The sequence below is a fragment of the Narcine bancroftii genome, chromosome 3, assembly GCF_036971445.1.
Source record: "Narcine bancroftii isolate sNarBan1 chromosome 3, sNarBan1.hap1, whole genome shotgun sequence".
NCBI lineage: Eukaryota > Metazoa > Chordata > Chondrichthyes > Torpediniformes > Narcinidae > Narcine > Narcine bancroftii.
Genome location: NC_091471.1, coordinates 263,693,131 through 263,716,626, shown reverse-complemented (window position 1 = coordinate 263,716,626; position 23,496 = coordinate 263,693,131). Strand labels below are relative to the sequence as shown.

The window sequence follows — 23,496 nt, the reverse complement described above, 5'->3', positions numbered from 1 at the left end:
ATCTGATGGCAGAGGGGAAGAAGCTGTCTTTATGCTGCTGAGTGCTCGTCTCCGGGCTCCTGTACCTTTTTCCCTGATGGCAGCAGAATGAAGAGGGCATGGCCTGGATGGTGAGGGTCCTTGAGGATAGAGGCTACTTTCTTATCACACCGCCTCATGTAGATGTCCTCAATGGAATGAAGACTGGTGCCTGTGATGTCACCAGCTGAGTTAACAACTTTCAGGAGTTTTTTCTTGCCTTGAACGTTGGCACCTCCGTACCAGACAGAATGCTTTCCATAGTACACCAGTAGATGTTTTCAAAAGTCTTCAGTGACATACCAAATCTCCTTAAACTCTTCACAAAGTATAGCTGCTGGCGAGCCTTCTTCATGATTGCATCAATGTGAAGGCTCCAGGATAGATTCTCGGAAATGTTGGCACCCAGGAATTTGAAGTTCTTGACCCTCTCCACTGCTGAGTCCGCGATGAGGACTAGATTGTGTTCCCCTGACTTCTTCCTGAAGTCCACAATCATCTCCTTGGTTTTGCTAACATTGAGTGCAAGGTTGTTGGTGTGAAACCATTCACCGAGCTGATCTATCTCCCTCCTGTACACTTCCCCATTGCCTTTTGTGATTCTGCCAACAATCATGGCACCATCGGCAAATTTGTAGATAGTATTGGAATTGTGCCTGGCCATATAGTCATGGATGTATAGTGAGTAGAGTAGTGGACTAAACATGCATCCTTAAGGTGCGCCTCTATTGATCTTCAGTGAGGAGGAGACATTTTTTCCAATTCACGCTGGCTGTAGTCTTCCGATGAGGAAGTCAAGGATGCATTTTCAGAGGGGGATACAGTGGCCCAGGGTTTGGAGCTTATTCACCAGCACTAATGGTGTTGAAGGCTGAGTTGTAATCACTGAAGAGGAGCTGTATATATGAGTTGCTGTTTTCCAGGTGATCCAGAGCTGAGTGGAGAAAATTTTCAAAGAAATACCTCAGGGAGGAAGGATAGCAAGGAGCGAGTAAAGATGAACACACTACTAGTCACACTGCTGCCTCACAGATCCAGCAAACCAATCCAGACGTCAAGTGTGGTGTGTCTGGTGTTACCATGTTCCTTTTCTGACTGTGTGGTTTTCCAACTCCTCGTTCTTCTTTCCCTTCATATCCCAAAGATGTGCATTGGTGGGTTAATGCCCTTAGTATAAGGTGGGTGGTGGAATTGATGGGAATGGGAGGACAATAGGTTAAACGTAAAATCATTGGGGGAAAGGGATGGCTTTGTGAACTGCCACAGGCAAGGTAACCGCCATCAAAGTTGTACAGAGACATGGAATATAAAATGGAGGCCAGTAAGGTTAAAGTCAGCATTCAGTTCAGGCAAAGCACCTCAGGTTTCGTTTGGAGAGGACAAAACTAGATTCAGCATGATATTTATCATGAACCTTCGAGATTGAAGAGTGATCTAACCAAGATGTTTAAAACACTAAAAAGCAACTTAATAGGTAATGAAGGATTGTGAGATGATCCCAAACAAGATGGCACAATATTAAAATTATAACTAGGTCACCTTGTTATTTTCATTGCAAGAAAATATGGTGGGGATAGAAGGTATCTTCAGGGAGTTTAGATTTTTTCTTAGGATGGAGAGCAGTAGGTTTTTGGGGTTGTGGAGTTGGATTTGTTTTCTGTTGTGGATCTAGGTGAGTTGCATTAGATCACACATGTCAAACTCTGGCCCGCGGGCCAAATTTGGCCCGTGATATAATTATATTTGGCCCGCAAGATCATATTAAATATATATTAGAGTTGGCCCGCTGGCCGCCGCGCCAGTATAGCGCATGCACAGTAATACAACAAATCCCAGAATGCATTGGTGTCAGCCTGTTAATCGCCCCCACCTCCTCTGTTTACGTTGCAGGGTCTCACCGTGGACTCTGATTTTGGGGCCTGGCCGGTGTCAGGGGAAGCCAAGGCCGCTTCCCAGCGCCCGGAACCGGAGGCCTCGGGCCTGACCTCGCCAGGACTGTTGCCCACTCCCCCTCCCTGCCGCAGGCCGACCCGCGACTCACGGTGACGGGGCCGCTGATCCGCCGAGATGCCGCCCTGCAGCGAAAACCAATGCCCCCGCACTGTCGTTGTCCAACCCGATCGCCCGCAAACCACGCCCTCCCGCACACAGGCCTGAGTAAGGATTATGAACTTTAATCTCAGGATAAAACGATCTTCCAATAGTTTCATGTCACAGTGATAAGTATATTCCTGGTTAAAAATGGTCCTGTACCTGGATACAAGCTCATTAGGCATAAAACTTGAAAAGTGTGTAAATCAAAGGATATCTGTACCAATGGAAAAAGGACATGGCAAATAACCCTGCTAGAGTTCATGCCCACAATCAGTCACCCATTTGATTGTTTCAGGAATCATGTTATTCTCCCACATTCTCAATAGCCCTCAGATTTTACTATTCGACAGCACACTAGCAACATTTGACAAATCCTCTATAGAGAAATATTATTTATTGAATATTTTATTTCTCATTTGTTAATGCTTCTGGAAAGAGTTTATCCAAAACTATTATTAAACATTTATTTTAATAAGAAAAAGTTTAACATTACATATGTTGAAAGAAGAGAAAACATGCAGATGTTGTTGAAAATTTTCAATAAATATTTAGTTCGGCCCTCGACTTAGTCCAAGTTTTTAATTTTGGCCCTCCGTGAATTTGAGTTTGACACCCTTGCATTAGATGAACTGGGTGCTGGGGTTGGCTGCTGGGATTTGGTCCTGTTTTAGGCTTGGCTGCACTGCAGGTTGTGTGCTGTGCACTAGAATTATGCGAGTTGGGTGCTCAACTGATTGAGTTAAATGTTTGAGATGGTGAACTTTGCCTTATCTCTGGAAGTGATGGGAATCACCTATTGAACTGCTTCAGTACACCATGGAGCCTCTCAGAAGGAGGTTCCAGGATTTAAATTTGTCAATGAGGTAGGAATGGAGATTTATTTCTAAGTCAAAATGGAATTGAGTTAAGTGTTGAGATTAGATGCTGTTCTTATTGATTGGGTGACTTGGATGCTGGAGCTAGATTGGGGAAATGGTAGATTTTTATGCTTTTGAGTTACACCTATTTTGGCTGCGCTGATGTGATCCAGAGTCTAGTGAGTTGGAAGCCTGAATTTAGTGAGTTGGGTGCTGGGATTGGATGCTGGAAGCTGTTTGAATTTTGTGTTCACATTGGAATAGTTATATTTTGCGTTGGGTGAATTTGAAACCAGGATTGGGTAAAGGTGGTGTGGAAGTTAGACGTCAGTAACTGATTTAATTATGTATCGATTGATTAGGTTATATACTGAGATTAAGTGAGTTGTCTCCAGCACAGACCGAGTTGGATGTCAGGATGGGGCAAGTGCACTATGGTTTGAGAACGTAGGTTAACTCATGCTTTAATGCTTCAGCAAGAACCTGTTACTAACTGCCCATTTTGCTGTTAATTTTGTTTCTTTTACTTGCAGCTCTAGTCAGCAAAGAAGTCTTTAAAGTGCTGATTACAATTGTGAACCAGCTCCATGAAAGTGAGGAGATGATGAAAGACTCATTGGGACGAAATCAATCGCTGGCTTCATATATTCACTACTTGTTCAGCATCCCAGGTACCAATGCAACTGTCAATAGACTCTTCCAGTGATAGCCAGTGAGCAAGGTCACTTCCAGTGCAGCTTACTATTTGTTAATGAGATGCAAATTAAGGTGATGAGTTGTCACTGGATGAACGTCCTTCATCTGGCTTTGTACATTAGTCCAACGGGAGGTGAAAACACTTTCTAACATCATTCAAATTATTTAATGCACTTAGGAATTAAAACATTAAAATCATGAAAGCACCATTAGGGGGGTGTCATCTTGGAGAGATTGTGCGATATTGGAGAGTTTGGATTTTGACTGGGAACTTGAAAGGATAGTACTTCACTTGGAGACCTAGACATAGAACACTACAGTACAGGTCTTTTGGCCCATGATGTTGTGCCGACCCATATTTTCCAACCAAACCCTCCCTATCTCATAACCTTATTTTTCTTTCATCCATCTGCCTGTCTTTTTAGACACATATCCAGCATGGTAATAGGCCATTTTGGCCCACGAGCAAGTGCTGCCCAATTAACCTACAATCTCCGATTCGTTTTGAACAGTGGGAGGAAACCGGAGCACCCGGAGGAAACCCACGCAGATGCGGGGAGAATGTACAAACTCCTTACGCAGGATTCGAATCCCAGTTGTGGTCACTGGCACTGTAACAGCGTTGCGCTAACTGCTAAGCTAACCATGCCACCCTTAGAATCTCTTGGGTGCCCCTGTTGTTCCAGTCTTCACCACCACCCCTGGCAATGCATTCCAGGCCCCCACAACATTCTGTCTAAAAAAAACTTGCCTCTAATGTCTCCCATAAACTTCCCTCCCTTCACTTTATACAGATATCCTCTGATGTTTGCTATTCCCACCCTGGGAAAAAGGTGCTGACTGTCTACCTTATCTATGCCTCTCATAATTTAGTAGACATGTATTAATTCACCTCTCATCCTTCTTTGCTCCAAAGTCAAAAGCCTGAGCTCTGCTAACCTTGCCACGTAAGACATATTTTCCAACCCACACATCCTGACAAATCTCCTCTGCACCCTCTCCATCGCTTCCACATCTTTCCTGCAATGAGATGACCTGATGATTGTCCCACAAATACATACCTGATATTGAATACCTTGGTGTAGTTCCCAGTGTTGGGATGTACTGGTGGGGCATGTATCCTTTAAAGTCCAAATTTGCAAGTGTATGTGCAGACTAAGTCCCAGATGACCATTAATTTGATACAAAAATTGTTACCAAAACGTTACAGGCTTTTTCTGGAGTGTTCCCAGGTCCTTAGAGGTAGCGTGTGGGCATCAGATCATTGGAGATAGAAGTAAGAATAGGCTGCTCAGCTCCCGTGGCTGCACTTGTCTTCAATAAGATCATGCCTGATATTTTACCACTGTCCTTGATTACATTAACGTTGAAGATCTTGAGCCCTATTGGAGGGAACATCAAATCTAACAGGAGTGTCTTCTGTTGAAGGGGATATACTCTGATCTGCCTTGCACTGTTCAATTGTACTTTACTTCCTTGACATTATTCCCTGCACTTTTGTTTTATTGCAACACTATGTTTTTATTTTTACATTACCTTCTGCACCATGCAGAGGTTGATTTTGCTCAAGTAGCACAAAAATTGATTTGGAAGGGTGTGTCCTAGGGAAGGGAAATGGTTCCATAAAGGAATGGGTCCTGTGTAAGTCATTGTTTCCAATAGTTTCATAAAATATTCATCCTTCACTGGAGTGTGAACCTTAGCTCTGTTTAAATCAGAGAAGTCGACATATCCAAGGATCTGTCCTGAAGCCTCCATGTCGATCCAATCACGAAGAAGGTTCACCAGCAGATAAATGTTTGGGGAGATTCAGTATGTCATCATCGAAGACTCTCGAAAACTTTACCGTGGAGGGCATTCTGACTGGTTGCATCAATGTCTGGTACAGAGGTGCCAATGCACAGGACAGGAAAAAACTCCAGAGGGTTGTTAACTCGGCCAGCAGCATCATGGGCACCAGACTTCACTCCATTGAGGACATCTGCAAGAGGTGATGTCTTAAGAAAGTAGCCTATGATCTCAAGGACCCCCCCCCCCCACCACCCCTCTCCACTCTGCTACCATTGGGGAAAAAGGTACACGAGCACTCAGTGGCACAAAGGTAGCATCTTCCCCGCTGCCATCAGATTCCTGAATAATCAATGAACCAAAGACTCTGGCTTACTTTGATTTTTCATGCACTATTTTAATTTATTTTTGTAAGGTTGTTTATAGGAATGTTTGCCCTGTGACGCCACCTGTGACTTGTTCATGACAATAAATTCTGATTCTCGTGCTGAAGTAAAAGTTATTAGGGGTAGTATGGAGTACTGGTAAGAACTTGGCAACACAAATGTGGTGCTATACTAGTAAACAACTGATGTTCCTTTTACCCCCATGTTCCTTCTCTAGCCAATCAATGCCTGCATAATGCCTCCACCTTTTGTGCCCTGGTTTATTAGGGGGCCATAGCAACAGGAGGAGGCCACCCATCCTCCAGCTCGTTGTGCTGTCCAAACAGTTCAAAGCTACTGTTATTTCCTGTTGTCATCCTTGGTTCTGTAACCTTTACTCTCCTTCCCTGCCAAAAGTCTATATATTTCGAAAATTTTAATCAAACTCCAGAGCTTTTAGGGAAAGAAAATTGCAAAAAAAAAGTATTCTGACACTACATATCCAGCTGGATGTTGTTTGTCAAAAAGGGTAGGGGTGTTTAGTCTTTAGCTCAAATCTGGAATGAATTGTTGGTGAAATATAACTGGACAGAATGTGATAAGATGGTCATGTTGAAGACAATGCTAATTATTTACTCACTTAGAGCCTCAAATCTCCTCTTTTATAGTTTTCATTTGATTTATTTTTAGTTCTCCATGAGTCTGGAGTCACGGAGTCTGAGAAATATGCCACCACCAAACCAGAGGGTGTTACTGCACGACACAAGATGCGTCTGTTCAGCTCTAGTGACCCTGAGATGCAGACATTGAAGCCCAGTGCCCCCACAGGAGCAGGCAGCAGTCTGAAGCCATCAAAGGTCAGCTCAATGCTCGCACACGGATCAATGATGGATTCAGAAAATATTGATTAAAAATATTAAATGCCTCTTCCATTTTTAAATTTATCTTCTTTGAATTAATGTCCTTTGATATCTTCAGATGGTGCAACATTAGTGAATATAGTAAACCATCCCAAATACTTCACTGCAATGCACAGAGGTGCTGGAGAAATCCTAGAACATAGAACAAATACAGCACAGTACAGGCTATTCAGCCCTTAATCTACTCAACAAAACATCCCTACCTCACACTCATAACCTTCTATTTTTCCTGTATCTTCTTTTAAATATCACTGTTGGACCAGCTTCCACCACCACTTCTGGCTATGCATTCCAAACATCCACTACTCCCTGTGTAAAAAAAAAACTGTCCCCTAAACTTTCCTCCCCTCACCTTGTACAGATGTCCTCTAGTATTTGCTACTCTGACCTCAGCGGGGGGAGGGGGGAAGGTACTGGCTGTCCACCTATGCCTCTCATAAACTTGTAGACCTTTACTGTCCCCTCTCATCCTTCTTCACTCCAAACAGAAAAGCCCTAGCTCTGTAAACCTTGCCTCATAAGACACATTCTCCAATCCAGGCAAATCTCCTCTGCGCTTTCTCCATAACTTCTACTTCCTTCTTGTAATGAGGTGACCAAAACCGAACACAATAGTCCAAGTGTGTACTAATCAGAGTTTTATACAGCTATAACATTACCTCATAACATTTGAACCCAATTCCCTGACTAATGAAGGCCAGCATACCACAAGCCTTCTTAACTACCCTATGAATCTGCACAACAGCCTTTAGAGATCTATGGATTTGGATCTTCCACACCTTTAAGAATCCTGCCATTAACCATTCACTCTGCCTTCAAGTTTGAGTTTCCCAAGTGTATCACACTTGACACTTATTTGGAATGAACTCCACCCAACACTGGATCCTGCTATATCCTGTTGCAACCTTCTAAACTATCCACACCACCTCCAACCTCTGTGTCTGCAAACTTATGGACCCATGCCTCTACTTTATCGTCCAATTATAAAAATCACAAAGAGCAGGGGTTCCAGAACAGATCCTTGCTGGTCACTGACCTCCAGACAGGATACATTCCATCTACTAGTACTGTCTTTCTGCAGGCAAGCCAATACTGAATCCACACAGCCATAGTTCCATGGATCCCATGCCTCATGACTTTCTGAATGAGTCTACCATGGAGGGACCGTGGCAAATATCATACTAAAATCCATATGCATCACATCTACAGCCCTACCTTCAATTACCTTTGTTACTGTGGTGGAGTTTCCTCCATTGTATATAGTTATTGTCGACTACTGTATATATGGAGCTGGCCCGCCCACTGATGACTCATACCCTATGACTCCTACCCTGTGGTCCTGGGCCATAAAGGTCGCGCCATCTCTCCCTTCCCGCCATTCCTAGACCTGGATCCAGGCCAGCAAGGTTCTTCTGTACATTAAAGCCTATCATTCCCTCTGGCTAGTCTTGGTGGTTATTGGTAGTGCACTACAGTTACTTCCTCAAAAAAGCTCAATTAAGGTCGTGAGGCCTCACAAAGCTATGCTGACTATTCCCGAGTTTTAGAGAACATGTACTGATACTGAATAACACAGACTGGGGATTAATTTCCAGTCAAATCTATTTTTCTTCACTCCAATCAATGGTTTAATTAACGTTTTGCTCAATTATTAATGTGTTTACACAGGTATTCCATGAAGAGTTGGCTTATCATATCGTGTTCACCAATGGAAAAATGAGGGATCAAGTATACAAAAATCTGTGGTTCTTCTGCGAGCTTTTGGTGAGTCTGTGCCTTATTAACCAATGGCCCTCAACAGCTGAGGAAAATCTCAAATGCTGCCCATCTAAAAGGCTGCAATTGAATTGCGTTGATTAATTTGAAGCTGTTTCTGTTTATGAGCATCTGGAACCAACTGATCCATTAATAAAGAAGGGGGCTATTTGATCTTTGGTGCCCATGTCATCTCTTTGAAAAGATGATCAATGGATTTCACTTCCATGCACTTCTTATTTATTTTAATTTAGACAGAGCAGGGTAACAGGCAATTTCAGCCCAGGAACTCGTGCTGCCCAATTACACCTAAATGACCTACAACTCCCGTATATTGAAGGTAACCGGAAGACCCAGAGGCAACCCACACACACACAGGGAGAATGTACAAACTCCTTAAAGACAAAGAGAGATTCGAACCACTATCCCGGTCGCTGGTGGTGTAACAGCGTTGCGCTTACTGTTATGTTAACTGTGCCATCCTCAGAAAGAGGGGGCACTCAGATTTGAACGAGGGATCTCTTGATATGCAGTCAAATGCTCTGCCCCTGAGCTGTACCCCCACATTTTCCGTTTGCCTTGTCATTTTGTTTTCATTTTCTCTTTTTCAAAGTTTCTATTAAAACTGCTGTCAGCCAGTGAATTCCAGACCAGAACTTACTGAGTGTAATTATTTTTCCTCACATTCCTCCTGGCATATTTTGGCAGTTTTACTGAATCTGTATTGTCTAGTTAGAACCATAATGGACATTTAAGAGTCTTCGGCACATGGATGCAAGAAAAATAGAGAGTTATGGGTGTGGTGTAGGGAAGGTTTAGAGGGTTATGGCTGTGAGGTAGGGAAGGTTTAGAAGGTTATGGCTGTGAGGTAGGGAAGGTTTAGAGGGTTATGGGTATGGGGTAGGGAACGTTTAGAGGGTTATTGGGTGTGGGGTAGGAAAGGTTTAGAGGGTTATGGTTGTGGGGTAGGGAAGGTTTAGAGGGTTATGGGTGTGGTGTAGAAAAGGTTTAGAAGGTTACTGGGTGTGGGGTAGGAAAGGTTTAGAGGGTTATGGGTGTGGGGTAGGGAAGGTTTTGAGGGTTATTGGGTGTAGGGTTGGGAAGGTTTAGAGGGTTATTGGGTGTGGGGTAGGGAAGGTTTAGAGGGTTATGGGTGTGGGGTAGGAAAGGTTTCGAGAGTTATTGGGTGTGGGGTAGGGAAGGTTTAGAGGGTTATGGGTGTGGGGTAGGAAAGGTTTCGAGAGTTATTGGGTGTGTAGGAAAGGGGTAGAGGGTTATGGGTGTGGGGTAGGGAAGGTTTATAGGGTTATGGGTGTGAGGTAGGTAAGGTTTAGAGGGTTATTGGGTGTGGGATAGGGAACATTTAGAGGGTTATTGGGTGTGGGGTAGGAAAGATTTAGAGGGTTATGGTTGTGGGGTAGGGAATGTTTAGAGGGTTATTGGGTGTGGGGTAGGAAAGGTTTAGAGGGTTATGGTTGTGGGGTAGGGAAGGTTTAGAGGGTTATGGTTGTGGGGTAGGGAATGTTTAGAGGGTTATTGGGTGTGGGGTAGGAAAGGTTTAGAGGGTTATGGTTGTGGGGTAGGAAAGGTTTAGAGGGTTATGGGTGTGGGGTAGGGAAGGTTTAGAGGGTTATGGTTGCCTAACTATTTTTCATTGACTTTGTTTAAATTGTATAATTGGGCACATTGCACCAGAGCAGATTTCTACCAGATCAGCCACAATAACAGCCATATTGCAAGCATTAGCTTTATTTTTTTTTTAAAAACAATTTAACCCTTCCCCAATCTTACCCTGCTCATTGCTGTCAATCTGGTGTTCACCCTGATGTTAAAACTATAACAGTGGTTTTCAAACTTTTTCTTTCCACTCACATGCCACTTTTAAGTAATCCCTATGCCATAAGTGCTCTGTGATTAGTCAGGGATTGCTTAAGGAGGTATGTGGACGGAAAGAATAAGTTTGAAAAACCACTGTTCTAATCGTACCTAACTGACTTGTTATGTTCATGGTTTCAGAACTCCAAAGGAAATGGGATAATAACAATTTTTCTCAAGCAAAATAGTTCAGTTAAAATTGGGTCTAGAGCAGTGATTCTCAACCTTTTTTTTCCACTCACATATGACCTTATCTAATCCCTGACTAATCACAGAGCAGTTATGGCATAGTAATTAGTTAAGGTGACATGCAAGTGGAAAGAAAAAGGTTGAAAGCCACTGCACTATAACAACATTAAATTGTATGACTTCAGCAACACTGATGGGTAATGCTGATACCAATATTAATTCTGATTGTAATATCTGACCACCATTAACTAAAGGGGGAGATTAGTGTGTCTTGGCAGAGTGGATGACACTGTGAATTCAAGCATTATTTGAAAAAATCTCCTGCTGAAATCGTAAACAAGTGGTTGACATCAGATTGCTTTCTATTTCCCTGGATACAACCACATGTTGCAATTTAATGTTGCAAGTTGCATTTTATTAATAACTAGTGTTGCACAGGCTATCCCCAGTGAGAAGCATCATCATTCTGCCCAGGCACACAGATGTGTTGCACATGTTCTTTCTGGTGCTACACAGCTGGCCTGTCAACAACAGAAGGCTCAGGGAGTTGTGTTTCAAGTGAAACCCGGGCTATGTATTTGGAACATGTTCTATGTTGATTTCAGATTAACATCGTTGCCAGTGGTAACTCGGCCTCCTTTCCTTTCCTTTGCAGATTAAAAGCATGAGTCAGTACCTTTCTGACACAGACCGCTGGAAGTCTCCTCCCAGCCTGCGGTTCCCGGAATATTTCCCAGGCATCATCTACACTCTGGTCAACATTGCAACAGAGTTTGTGAAACATCAGGTGAGTAGATGTAGCAGTTGGCCTTTAATGTAATGTTTTCAGATTTCTTTTCTATTATTATGGAGGGGCCAAAGGAGGAGGCAGATAGTAGAATACTACTTCCAGCGTTCTACTTTTAATGACAGAGGACACCAGGCTATCTCATACATCTCTGTCTTGAAGTGACCATCCATCATTAATCCCTTCTGACTCCATGTCAGAATTTTACAGCCTTTAGCTACTAATTTGCCGACCTAAGCTAGTCCCCATTTGCCTGCATTTGGCTCATATCCCTCTGAACAACTTGTTGCCTGACAAAGTGACTTTCCCACACAGTAAAACCCCTGGTATCTGATATTCAATCAACCAGCAGAAACATTGAGGAAAATAAATTAAAAAAATTAAAATAAATAATAGTTAAAATTATAAAAGTAAATGTTCCCTGATGTAACACACAACCTTTGGTGAAATGGGAGCAAATATCCCGCCAGCGGAGGGCCTTGGTCGTGTTTTGCTCGTAGCAGCCGTTTGAAAAAAATTGTGTGAAACAGCGATGGAGTCGCCCAGGATGAAGAACTGGTTGACGCTGCTCACCATTGGGGTGACTATCTTAAAGTGTCTCCTTATCCCTGCTTAGTAAGAGTCACCCCAGTTAGAGGTTTTATCTGTAAACTTGGGGGAGAGTAGGGTTAATTATCTATAATGTTATTGTTCATCTTTTGGGCAGCTCTGTGGAGGGGGAGGAACCTGCAGATGCAGCGATGGTTAAATGTTTTCAAAGAATGTAACTGAAAGTAAAGTAAAATGGTTATATATTCGTGCAAGTGAAGTTTGTTCAGTGTAAGTACAGTAAAGCATTTTTGTCTTTTAAAATGTCTATACTGAATACAGATGTATTAGACATTGTAAGAGTACATTTCAAGGAACTGGAAACTACATTTATTTGGCATTTACCAATCCCCATAAATGCCAATTACTAGGGGTTTTACTGTAGAATGTAATTTTCTTGTTTATAACAAGAACCATTAAGTATGCCTTCACTACTTAAAATAGATGGTGTGGTACCTTAGAAGGGCCTGTGACCCTGAGTGAAGGGAACAGGTGGCACTTCCTTCACATAGCACAAGCAGTTTATTGACCTGTAGGATCCCCAGTTGTGAACAAAGGACTTACATACAGCAGTGAAGCATGTAACTCAGGGACAACATGTTGTAAAAAGCAATAAACCAGAATTAGAATCTATTGTCATGAGCATGTCATGAAATTCATTGTTTTGCACCAACATTATAGTGCAAATATTGCTAGAGAATTACATTTAAAAATAAATAGTGCAAAACAAAAGGGAAAGTGAAGTATTGCCTGTGGTTCATTCAGAAATCTGATGGCAGAAGGGAAGAAGCTGCTCTTGTGCTGCTGGGTGTTCATCCCAGGCCCCAGAACCTCCTTCCTGATGGAGGGCACGGCCTGGATGGTAGGAAGTGCTGGTGCCAAGGGGGTCATTCGTGTGCCAACTGCAGCACTGCCGTCTAGTGTCAGTAGCATCACTAGCGTCAGTGGCGTTGCTAGGGTGAATGTAATATAAGCACACGCATTCATCTGTAAAGTCAAAAGGAGGGAGAAGTGTGACACGGTGCACGGGGAGGATCATGGCAGGTATGAGACCCACCCTCTGTCGATGACTGTCAGCAGCCTCCCCACCCCCAACCAGAACTGTCAGCACCCAACCCCCACCTGCTGAGAATGACTTGCTCTAACGCCAACTCTGGTGGTGGGGGTCCTTGAGGATAGAGACTATTTTCTTAAGACTGCCTCGATGGAGTGGAGAATGATGGCCGTGATGGCGCTGGGTGAGTTCACAACTGTCTGTAATTTTTTTCTTGTCCTGTGCTTTGGGACCTCCATCACCAGACAGTGATGTAACCAGTCAGATGCTCTCCACGGTACACCTGTAGAGATTTTCAAGAGTCTTTGGTGACGTACCAAATCTCCTCAAACTTCTCACAAAGACTAGCCACTGGTGAGCCTTCTTCGTGATTGCATTGACATGGAGACCCCAGGACAGATCCTCAAGAGAAGTTGACGCCCAGGAATTTGAAGCTTTTAACCCTTTCCACTGCTGACCCCTCAATGAGGACTTGCGAACGAAGAGTGTTTTATAAAGCATAGAAGTATCCTACTCAGGAATCAGGTTCACTAGCATTCTACCAGGAACTAACATTGTTGTGTTCTATCTTGGAATAAAGAATTATATATAAAGCAATGGAGCATTTTTTTGGACAATCACTGAGGCATTCTATCAGGAAAGGAAGTAAGGAAGGGGAAAGGTTTATATGTTAAAATATCCCTTTGTTCATTTTTAGTTAGTTTAATTGGCTGACCATCTATTTACCATTTTATTGAAGTTTAAGCTCCAAGTGAAATGAATTATGTAGAGAAGCCTGTGTTAGTCCTGTATACCTAGCCATCTGTACCAGTGTTCAGACAGCAATTAGAAGCAGCTTGCATACAGTGGAAAGTAAATCATGAAAATCTGTAGACCCACAGTAGTTGAAGTAAAAACACAAAAAGCTGGAGAAACTCAACAGGTCAATGTCCTTTTATGTAGCAAAGATAAAAATTCATAACCAATGTTTCAGGCTTGAGCCCTTCATCAAGGTATGAGAGAATGCCACATAAAGGACTTTACCTGCTGAGTTTCTCCAGCTTTTTGTGCTTTTACTGTATATAGTGAAAACATTTGTGATTTAATTATCAAATTTTACAGGTGATTGTTGTGCAATATAGTTCTGCAAGGTATAAAATGATTATTGTTGCAGTCAGGTATAGTATAGTCTGGGATAGATGGACTGGTGAGGGAGGGAGGCAGTGGCAGCATAGATCATCCAGCAAGCAGTGGCAGCACATTACATACATTTGTTTTAAGGTAACTTTGCATTTCTCCAGGATCCTGATATCACAGATCTGACGAACCTGAGTCTTGGGTTTTTCCTGAATGACCTGCTGTCCCTCATGGACCGAGGCTTTGTTCTTCGTATGATTGGACATCACTACAAAGAGGTAATAGTGCTGGGCAGCTTGCTTTAGTTAAGCATTGACTTAACTATTACCAGTTGATGATCAGAAGAGTACCCTTCGTGTCAATGGGATGACAGGAATGAAGTGTCAGTGTGAGTTGGTGTGGTTGACTGTATTGCAACAGCTGTGACTGAGAACACATTACTGAGCGTCCTGTGGTGAAGACTGTGCTACATATGCAAATATACAGGCTCCCAATCAAATCAGCAGCCAACAAAATGAAGCAAATCATACGATTTTAAAGTTTTATATACATTCAATCATTTCCTCTCTCTAATGCTGACGTGAAAGTCTGAATGAGTTCTGACCAGGATCGAATGTTCCATTCCAGAATTTGGCTTTCATTTGTGGTACTGTGGTTAAAAGTGAATCACCAGAACTATTTCTGGCAGAAAGGAATGAAAGTCTCCAGCCTGAATCTCAGCTGTTCCAGGGGTTTCCGACCTTCCTCTCAGCCATTCCTGGGGCTTGTTGTCCATCAATCCAGTGCCACACCCCAGATTTGTCTCTCCCTTGGATCCAAACTAATTACATTCCTAGATTGCATCAATGAATTACAATCCACTGAGAAATTTGTAGTGAAAATTCGTTACTAAGGCAAAGCATGACACAGATATAATTTCACACTTTAAATGTTTTCAAAATGTATAAAGGTGTTTATTTACTTTGTTGGTTTTCTCCTGCACCCCTCAGGAAGGAACCTCCTCCTTTTACAAATCACCGCAATTAATAAAACCTCTCCACAGTTTTGTCTATCACACTTGAAATTTGTAAGGCTCTTCCTCTAAATTGGGTGGGGCTTTAGTCATGACATAGTCAAGAAATATGACGTTCAGGAGTCGCCTCACCATCAGCAGGCAATGAGCTCACCCAACCCAGTAGAGTTAGAATTGGCAGTTGGACAAGTGCGGTTGCTGTTGGGATGCTGTTTTGGGACCGTGTCCTGGTTCCTGAATCCGTCCCTCCCAAAATGAAAACAACAGAAGGATGCTACAAAGTTTAGCAAGTAGTAGGTGGGAGGTACTTTGTGTGAGGAAAGCAATCTGTTTTGGAAGCTGTCCCCTTGGTACTACACTGAACCATGTCAAACAATCACAAGCCATGGAGATTGATTATTGTCAGGGTGTTTCCACTGAGGTTTTTCCTGAAGTAAAGACGGGCAGGATTGCCCTGGGGTGGGAGGGTGGTCATTGGATTGCATTAGCAGTAGCTTTCTATCCTCATTGTTTATTGCACATGGATTCTCTCTGTTCCTATCATGTCTTGTCCTCACCAAAGGTCTCTGTGCTTAGCTTGCAGTCAAAGATGACAAACGGTCACACCTCCATGACAGGCGCATTGACTTCCTGAGGATAATCTGCAGCCATGAGCATTTTGTCATCGTAAACCTCCCACTTACAGCAAGTTTTGGAACACAAGACCACCATAATCAATCTGAGGTAAGCCAGCAGCAATTGGAAATCCCCCCCATCCAATCCATCAATCCTTTCAAGTCAAGTGCACCAGGTTCTCCCAGCCCTGTTCACCCTGCACCTGTAATCCCATACACCCACCAACCCCAGTGTTACATGAATAGAGTACAAATATAACCTACATCCCTAATTGAGGTGTTTAGTTTACCCACTGGCACCAGAACATAATGCACACCTAACCTCAATGCATCGGACTCAAGCTGCAACTGTACAAGGAACTGGTGGTGTCCCAGCTTTGGAGATGGTCCAGAGGAGGTTCACCAGGTTGATTCCAGAGGTGAAAGGATTAACCTAGGTGAAGAGATTGAGTCGTCTGGGACTGTACTCGCTGGAATTTAGAAGAATGAGAGGGGATCTTGTAGAAACATATAAAGTTATGAAAGGTATAGTTAAGATAGAAATAGCCAAGTTATTTCGATTGCCAGGGAGACCAGAACAAGAGTGTAATGCGCTTCGGAAGAACCAAAGACTTGTTGATCCAAACCAAGGCTTTTATTAACTAAAAGACTGAAGCATATCACAAGTAGGTCGACCAGTCCAGAATGACCTAGACTGGCTAGGAACAATCCTTTAAGACCTGTCAGTAGGTGTGTCTACACTCTCAGCCAATCACAGTCATCCTACACTGCCATCTGTACATATGTACATATACACATTGGTGATAGACATAGCCTCAAGGTTTAGGACAGAGATGAGGAGGAACTGCTTTTCCTAGAAGGAATCTGTGGAATTCTGCCCATTGAAGCAGTGGAAGCAACTTCAGTAGATGTATTTAAGACAAGGTTGGATAGATTTTTATATAGTAGGGAAATTAAGGGATACGGGTAAAAGGCAGTTAAGCGGAGATGAGCCTAACATCAGATCAGCCATGATCTCTTTGAATGGCGGAGCAGGCTTGATGGGCTGGATGCCTGACTCCTGCTCCTATTTCTTGTGTTCTTATGGGTTAGGGTTAGGGTTATGGTCTTGCTGATCCCAATGCACCCTGTGGCTGTAACCTGATATAACTATGTCCCAACTGCAGTACAATATTCACGCCTAACCATACCTGAATCTGCATCCCCAAATCCCAGTTCAAGCTTCACCCACCAACCTTGTAGCCACAATTCGCAGTAGACTATACCCCAGTACAACATGCACCCACCAACCTGAACTCTCAACCCCAGTGCAAGCTACAGCCAGAAGTTCAGGACGGCCTGAACATGCATCTCTCACTCCAGTACAACCTGTGCCTTCCCAACCCTCTGAATGTGCACCCACCTATTTCTCCCTCTGCCAGGTTTCACAGGATGTGAAAGCAAAATAGTACATTATAGATTCTATTCTCCATGGGTAAGGTGGATTTGCTACTTCCTGCATTTTTTTGTTCATGTGTTTGGCTTTGCTAATTTTATTGCATTTGTTTATGCTGAGGGACCTGCCTTGTCACTGTTATTCCAATCCAGGCCATTGCCCACTCCCCAGACCATATCCAGCCCAGGCTTCTTCAAGAACATCAGTTACAACGGAAGCAGGAATTGCCTTCAATTCCTCCCATATAATCTGCCAACTTCTCCATACCATCGTGGGATCGAGAGTTCATTTTAGCTGATTCCATGGATGGAGAGTGTGTTGGCTTAGTCTGGAGACTCATGACCTGAGGGTAAGCCAAGAGAATATTTGGTCCCAGTGCTGAGTTACAGGTTCACTTAAAGTTACATAGAAGCTGGTATGATAGGGTACAGTCAATCAAGTTTATTATCATCTGATTGCACACATAAAACCCGACAAAACAGCGTTCTCTGGTCCTCGGTGAAAAATATGAGACACACAACCAGACATAACACTCATACAGACAAACAATATATATTCAGGACAAGTATTCATAAAATAAATAAGTATTGTTTGATGAATATGAGAGTCTCGGATGGTTAGTGTGAGCAGTTCCTTTGATCATTCAGCATTCTCACTGCCTGAGGGAAGAAGCTGGCTCTTTATACTCCTCTATCTCTTTTCCGATGGGAGCAGTTGAAAGATGCTGTGTGGAGGGTGGAAGGGGCCCTCCTCAATGATTTTATGTGCCCTCTTCAGACAACAATCCCAGTAGATCATCTCAATTGTGGGGGAAGGGGGGTAATGGAGACTCCCAACGATCCTCGCTGCCACTCTTATGGTCCTGTGGATTGACCTCCAATCCACTTCTCTGTAGCAACTGTATCCCACTGTGAGGCAGCCGGCCATGACGCTATTGATAGAACTCCTGTGGAAGGTTAACATTAAGGTGGCCTTGCCTGTTTTAGTCTTCTTAGGAAATAAAGTCGCTATTGCACTTTCCTGACAAGTGAGGAGATGTGTGTCCACAGAGGTCACTAGTTAAGAGGACTGCAAGGAATTTGGTGCTCTCTACTCTCTCCATTCAGAGATATTGATATGTAGTGAAGGGTGGTAGTTCCTGGTCCACCTGAAGTCCATGATCTTCTCCTTCATCTTGTCCACGTCGGGCAGTCACCCTCAAGATTTTCCACCTAGTCTACTGGAGTTGGGACTGCAGGCTGCACTTAGATGTGAGAACCTTCTGAGTGATTGAAAATTAAGGTAGTGGCATTGAAGGGATCTCCATCTAGAGATTCTACATCCAAAGGTCCACCTCACAGAATTTTACTATTCTCTGACTCAGCGCAATGATGAACCCAAACTGAGAATTGCAACCTATGCAACTTGCATAAAGTTCCTTGTTATTCAAGTATATTTAAATCTAACATGCTGTATTAAAACATGGTGATATGCAATTGAGGCACTGGAGACACAAGAATCTGCAATTGCTTGGATCTGGAGCAACAGAAAGCTGCTGGAGGACCTGAAATGACTCTACCTGAAAAGTCTACAATTCCTTCCTCCCACACCCCCCCCCCCCACCCCACAGATGCTGGTGACCCACAGAGTTCCTCCCACAGTTTGCCTTTTTGACCCAAGCACAGGAACCTACCTTTGGTTAGTGCTTTAGCACTGGGGTCAGTGGCGGATTAACCATTAGACTGAGTAGGCTGCAGCCTAGAGCCGGAAGATAAGGAGGCCCATCACAACCACTCATACACCAATGTAACACTTATCAATTTTAGGCTCGCTTTAGTCCTGCATCCACCTGTCAATCATGGCTCCAAAATGCTCCACACCAGACTCAGGAAACCTGGGGAACTTGGTCTTTTGAAAAGCAACTAGGGCAAACATTATAGAACACCAAACAGCACAGCAGCCAGTTTCATGGCCACCAGAAATACCCAGAAACCCCATGGTGAGAATGCAGCTTATCAGCCAAGGGTGAAATCACAACTTAGAAGTGACATGAAGGGCATGGGTGGTGTTCTCCAACACCTCGACTCTGTGCAGGTGAAGCCGGTGACTGTGGGCCAGAGTCGGTACCTCGCCATTGCTGGGTTAGTTTCTGGGAGCTGCTGGCGTGAAGATCTGCAGCGTGTGTGAGGAGGGGGCTCCGAAATACCTAGGTCCAGCCTGTTATCTGCGGCAGTAAGTGACAACGGGAGAGGTGCGTGGCCAGCGATGTCTGTCCGGTGGCTGGTACTGCTAAATAAGAGGCCAGCCATGGCAGAGAGCGAGGGGTGGTGGGGCACCAGGGGGTAGCCAGGACCCGTGGTGGGGCAAGGTTGGGGGATGGGGGGAGCCTTATTAAAGCTCAGCCTAGGGCCCAGATGGTAGTTAATCTGCTACTGACTGGAGTCAAGGTTGTTTCATCTGAAGACGCAGACTGGCAATGTTGACATAAATTATTCGACTTTCTCTATTCGTTCACAGGTCAGGTTTCAGATCAGACTCACAGTCTCTTGGACTCATCCTCAAATCAGCCGTGTTAAATGTACAAAGTAGGTTTTCAACTTAAAATGAAGCAATTTCATTTTTTTCAGAATGTCAGCACCCACGAGTCGACTGTTGAAATATTCAAACTTTCCAGAAAATTCCGTCAACGGCACTTCTTAATTGGGCTGCTCCTGCAAGAGATACACAATGTATTGATAACCGACTCAGAGAGGTGAGTGAACCCGTGGATGGATGCAGACACCGAGCGCGCACGCACACACTCAAAAATGCACTTTCCAACACACTCTTACACATTCTCTCACATCTTTACACAATCACACACATTCACATTTACACAATCACATATACACTTTCAAATTCACTCACATGTTCCTACACTAACATGTATACACACACACATATATGCATTCTCAAATGCACAGATATGTGAGCCCACTGACAAACTCACTCTCATAATCAAATTTGCACACGCACATCCAGTCACACACATTCGGCCACCCTCATACACTCTCAAACACTCTCATACTATCATTCACACACTCAAATTTACAATTTCACACATACACTGCACACATGTATACATCTACTCGAACTAACACTTTCTTACACAAGTACATACATTCACACACACACACACGCACACCATCTATTACCATATGAACAGACACAATTTCATGTTCACAAACGGACTTAATTAACTGAATGATCTCATGCATCGACTGGCATAATTTAACACTGACCTACATATATTTGTAACACTGAGGCTTAAATAGTCTCTAAAGCATACTCATCTGTTAAATCCCCAAGCATGAAATTAATTTCAGTCCCATTTCTTATGACTAAAAGTATAATCTAGGAAATAGAATCAAGATCAAGAGTAGGCCAGTCTCTTGTGCTTTGCTCTCCCATTCAATAAAGATCATGGCTGATTTGTTTATGGCCATTTTCCTGCAGTAAACTCGTGTCCTTTAATTTCCTTTTAATATCCAGAAATCTATTGTTGCTTTTATTTAATGCAGTCACCTGGGAGGGGAACCCCTGTCCTCAGTGGCCAACCCTTCATGGTGAGACTTTGGGCTGATCAAGGAGATCTACTCTCTCGAGCCTTCAGAGAATCTGTGTACATTTCAGTGAGATCGACCCTCACTCTTCCAAACTCTGGAGAGTATAGCTGTCAAGCCAGGAATGTGATGTGTGAACCCCAACAGAGTGCGTGCAATCTGCCTGTGCTTTCATGTTGCTCTTTCCAGCAGACTGATCAGAAGAGAAGCAGTCAGCTTGCTTCACTGCCTCTTGGCATCACACGACGGGGACCAAAGGTTCTGGAGCAGAAGGATGAAGGAAAAAGTGGCAGCCTTGTACCTCCCGCTGCTGGACATTATCCTGAACAGTCTCTCCCAGCTGCAGAACATGGCAGGTAAATGGAACATAGACTGAAGTAAAAGCACAATGCTGGAGAAACTCAGCAGATCAAACAGGGTACTTTATAGAGCAAAGATAAAGATACATAACCAACGTTTCAGCCTTGAGCCCTTCATCAAGGTATGAAAAAATGTAGGCAGGCGCCCGAACTAAATGGTGGAGGAGGAGCAGGAGGTAATAGGTGATGAGGGAGGGATGGAAAGGGGGATGAATGGAGAGGGAAAGGGGATGGAGAAGAAGGCAAAGGAATGGGGAAAAGAGGGAGAATGTGGAGTGGGCTAGCAGGATCTGGAGAGGTTAATGTTAATGCCATCCGATTGGAGAGTGTCCAAATGGAATATTAGGTGTTGCTCCTCCGATTTACAGGCAGCTTGGTTTGGCAGTACATGAGGCCATGGACAGACATATCAGCGCAGGGGTGGGAAGTAGACTGGAATAGTTGGCCACCCCTGTCATTGATGCGGACAAAGCAAAGGTGTTCAGCAAAGCAGTCACTCAGTCTGCGTCTGGTGTCTCCAACATAGAGAAGGGACCACTGGACATGGTAGATTCCTCCCACAAATTCACAAGTGTTTCTGTAAGTGCAGTACTTCCTGCGGCCACAGGGAAGATGCCAAGGGTGGGAGATTAATGGGAAGGGATGAGTGGATGAGGGAGTCTGGGAGAGCGTGGTCTCCAGGTACAGCGGAGAGGGGAAGATGTGAATGGTGGTGGGATCATGTAGGTTACAGAAATGGTGGAGGATAATGTGTTGGATGCAGAGTGGGGTGGTAGGTGAGGACAAGAAAATCCTGTTTTTGTTGCATCTAGAGGCAGAGAGGGCCAGGGCAGATGACCAGGTAATGGAGGAAATGTAGATAAGAGCTGAGTTGATGATTGTGAAGGGGAAGCCATGTTTTTGGAAAGAGGACATCCTGGACTGGAAGACCTCATCTTGGGAGCAGATACAATGGAGATGGAGGAATTTAGAAAAAATAATAGAATCCTTGCAGGGTGTGAAGAAGTCTTGTCGAGGTAGGTTTGTAAAATATCTCTGTAAAACACTTATCTCCCAAGATGGAGATGGAGTGATCAAGAAAGAGGAGAGTGTCACTCGAGATGTCCAAGTGAATTTGAAGTTTGGGAGAAAGATAGCAGCAAAATGAATAAAGTTGATGAGCTTATCATGTGGACTGAAGTGCGATGGTATAAATAGAAGGCCAGATCCAGTGCTATTTTATAACACCTGTTCAAGGTACAATCCAGAAAGTTCCAGATATAGAAGGTGTTGGTCTGAGGAATCTGTATTCCGTACTGGAAAGTCTAATAAATTCAGTGTAAACTCCAACTAGTCACTGTGCGTTCTGCAAACTGACCCATGCTGATTCAGCTGCTCTGTCCACACTTCCACAAGTCACATTGAATGTGTGAGAAGGGTGACTGCCCATCTCATGGTATTCAGTAAGTAGAATGAGGCTTGGAACTGAATGAATGGCAGCTGGTTTCTGCAATGAGCAGTGTTGTAAGCTAAATGTGGAAACATGAATTATTGGAAGGGTGAAACTGTGGTCATGACTCAGCAGCAGCACTCTTCCCACTCGAGTAAAGGTTGTGATTGGCTCACACAAGGCCAAAATCTGGACTGAACTTACCCTATTACACAAGAATGTGAAGCACTGTTGAGGGCTGCCACTCTTCTGAAGAGACAATAATATCCCAGTACTCCTGGCAATATTTATCCCTTAACTAAGGTATCAATAAAACCAGACCTAATTTTGGAAACTTGCTGTATGCAAATTCACAAGATCACAAGATATAGGAGCAGAAGTAGGCCCTTTGGCTCATCGAGTCTGCTCCGCTATCCTGATAATGAACTGATCCGTCCTCCCACTCAGCCCCACACCCCAGATTTTTCCCCTTGATGCTCTGAAGAATGAAATACCTGTCACTCTCTGCATCCAACCACCTCACCTCCACAGCTACCTGTGCCAACAAGTTCCACAGACTCACGACCCTCTGACTAAAGAAATTTTTCCACATCTCCATTTTAAGTTGACGCCCTGAGGTTATGCCCTCTTGTCCTAGACTCTCTGCCATGGGAAACATCCTCTGCCCAAGCCTTTCAGCATTTGAAATGCCTCTGTGAGGTCTCCCCTCATCCTTCTGTACTCCAACGAGTACAGTCCCACGCGCCGACAATCATTCCTCATGTACTAACCCTTTCATTCCCGGTAATCGGCTGATACTGGATTATATCAATGATAGGAGTTCAAACAATACTTTAAAGGCTGTACAGTGGATTACCCTGAGGTTGTGAAGTCACTACATTAAAGCACATTTTTCATTCAGGCGCTGAAGGGGTGAAAGGACATGGGCATCTGGGACGTGCTTATAATAAGAAAGGTGCTAGAG

General features: G+C 43.7%; 1 protein-coding gene across 2 annotated transcripts in view; it reads left to right on the top strand.

Annotated features, from left to right (window-relative positions):
- Nucleotides 1-23,496, top strand: part of LOC138758670 (dedicator of cytokinesis protein 7-like) — a 157,332-nt gene that overhangs the window by 87,617 nt on the left and 46,219 nt on the right. The window contains exons 21-28 of one of the 2 annotated variants that reach the window (XM_069927953.1): nt 3,503-3,640; nt 6,509-6,675; nt 8,407-8,502; nt 11,213-11,344; nt 14,267-14,380; nt 15,691-15,837; nt 19,770-19,894; nt 20,937-21,100. In XM_069927953.1, the coding sequence (XP_069784054.1) occupies nt 3,503-3,640; nt 6,509-6,675; nt 8,407-8,502; nt 11,213-11,344; nt 14,267-14,380; nt 15,691-15,837; nt 19,770-19,894; nt 20,937-21,100 (1,083 nt within the window). Of the gene's footprint in view, nt 1-3,502; nt 3,641-6,508; nt 6,676-8,406; nt 8,503-11,212; nt 11,345-14,266; nt 14,381-15,690; nt 15,838-19,769; nt 19,895-20,933; nt 21,101-23,496 lie in introns of both variants that reach the window. The other variant, XM_069927954.1, reaches the window with a different exon arrangement.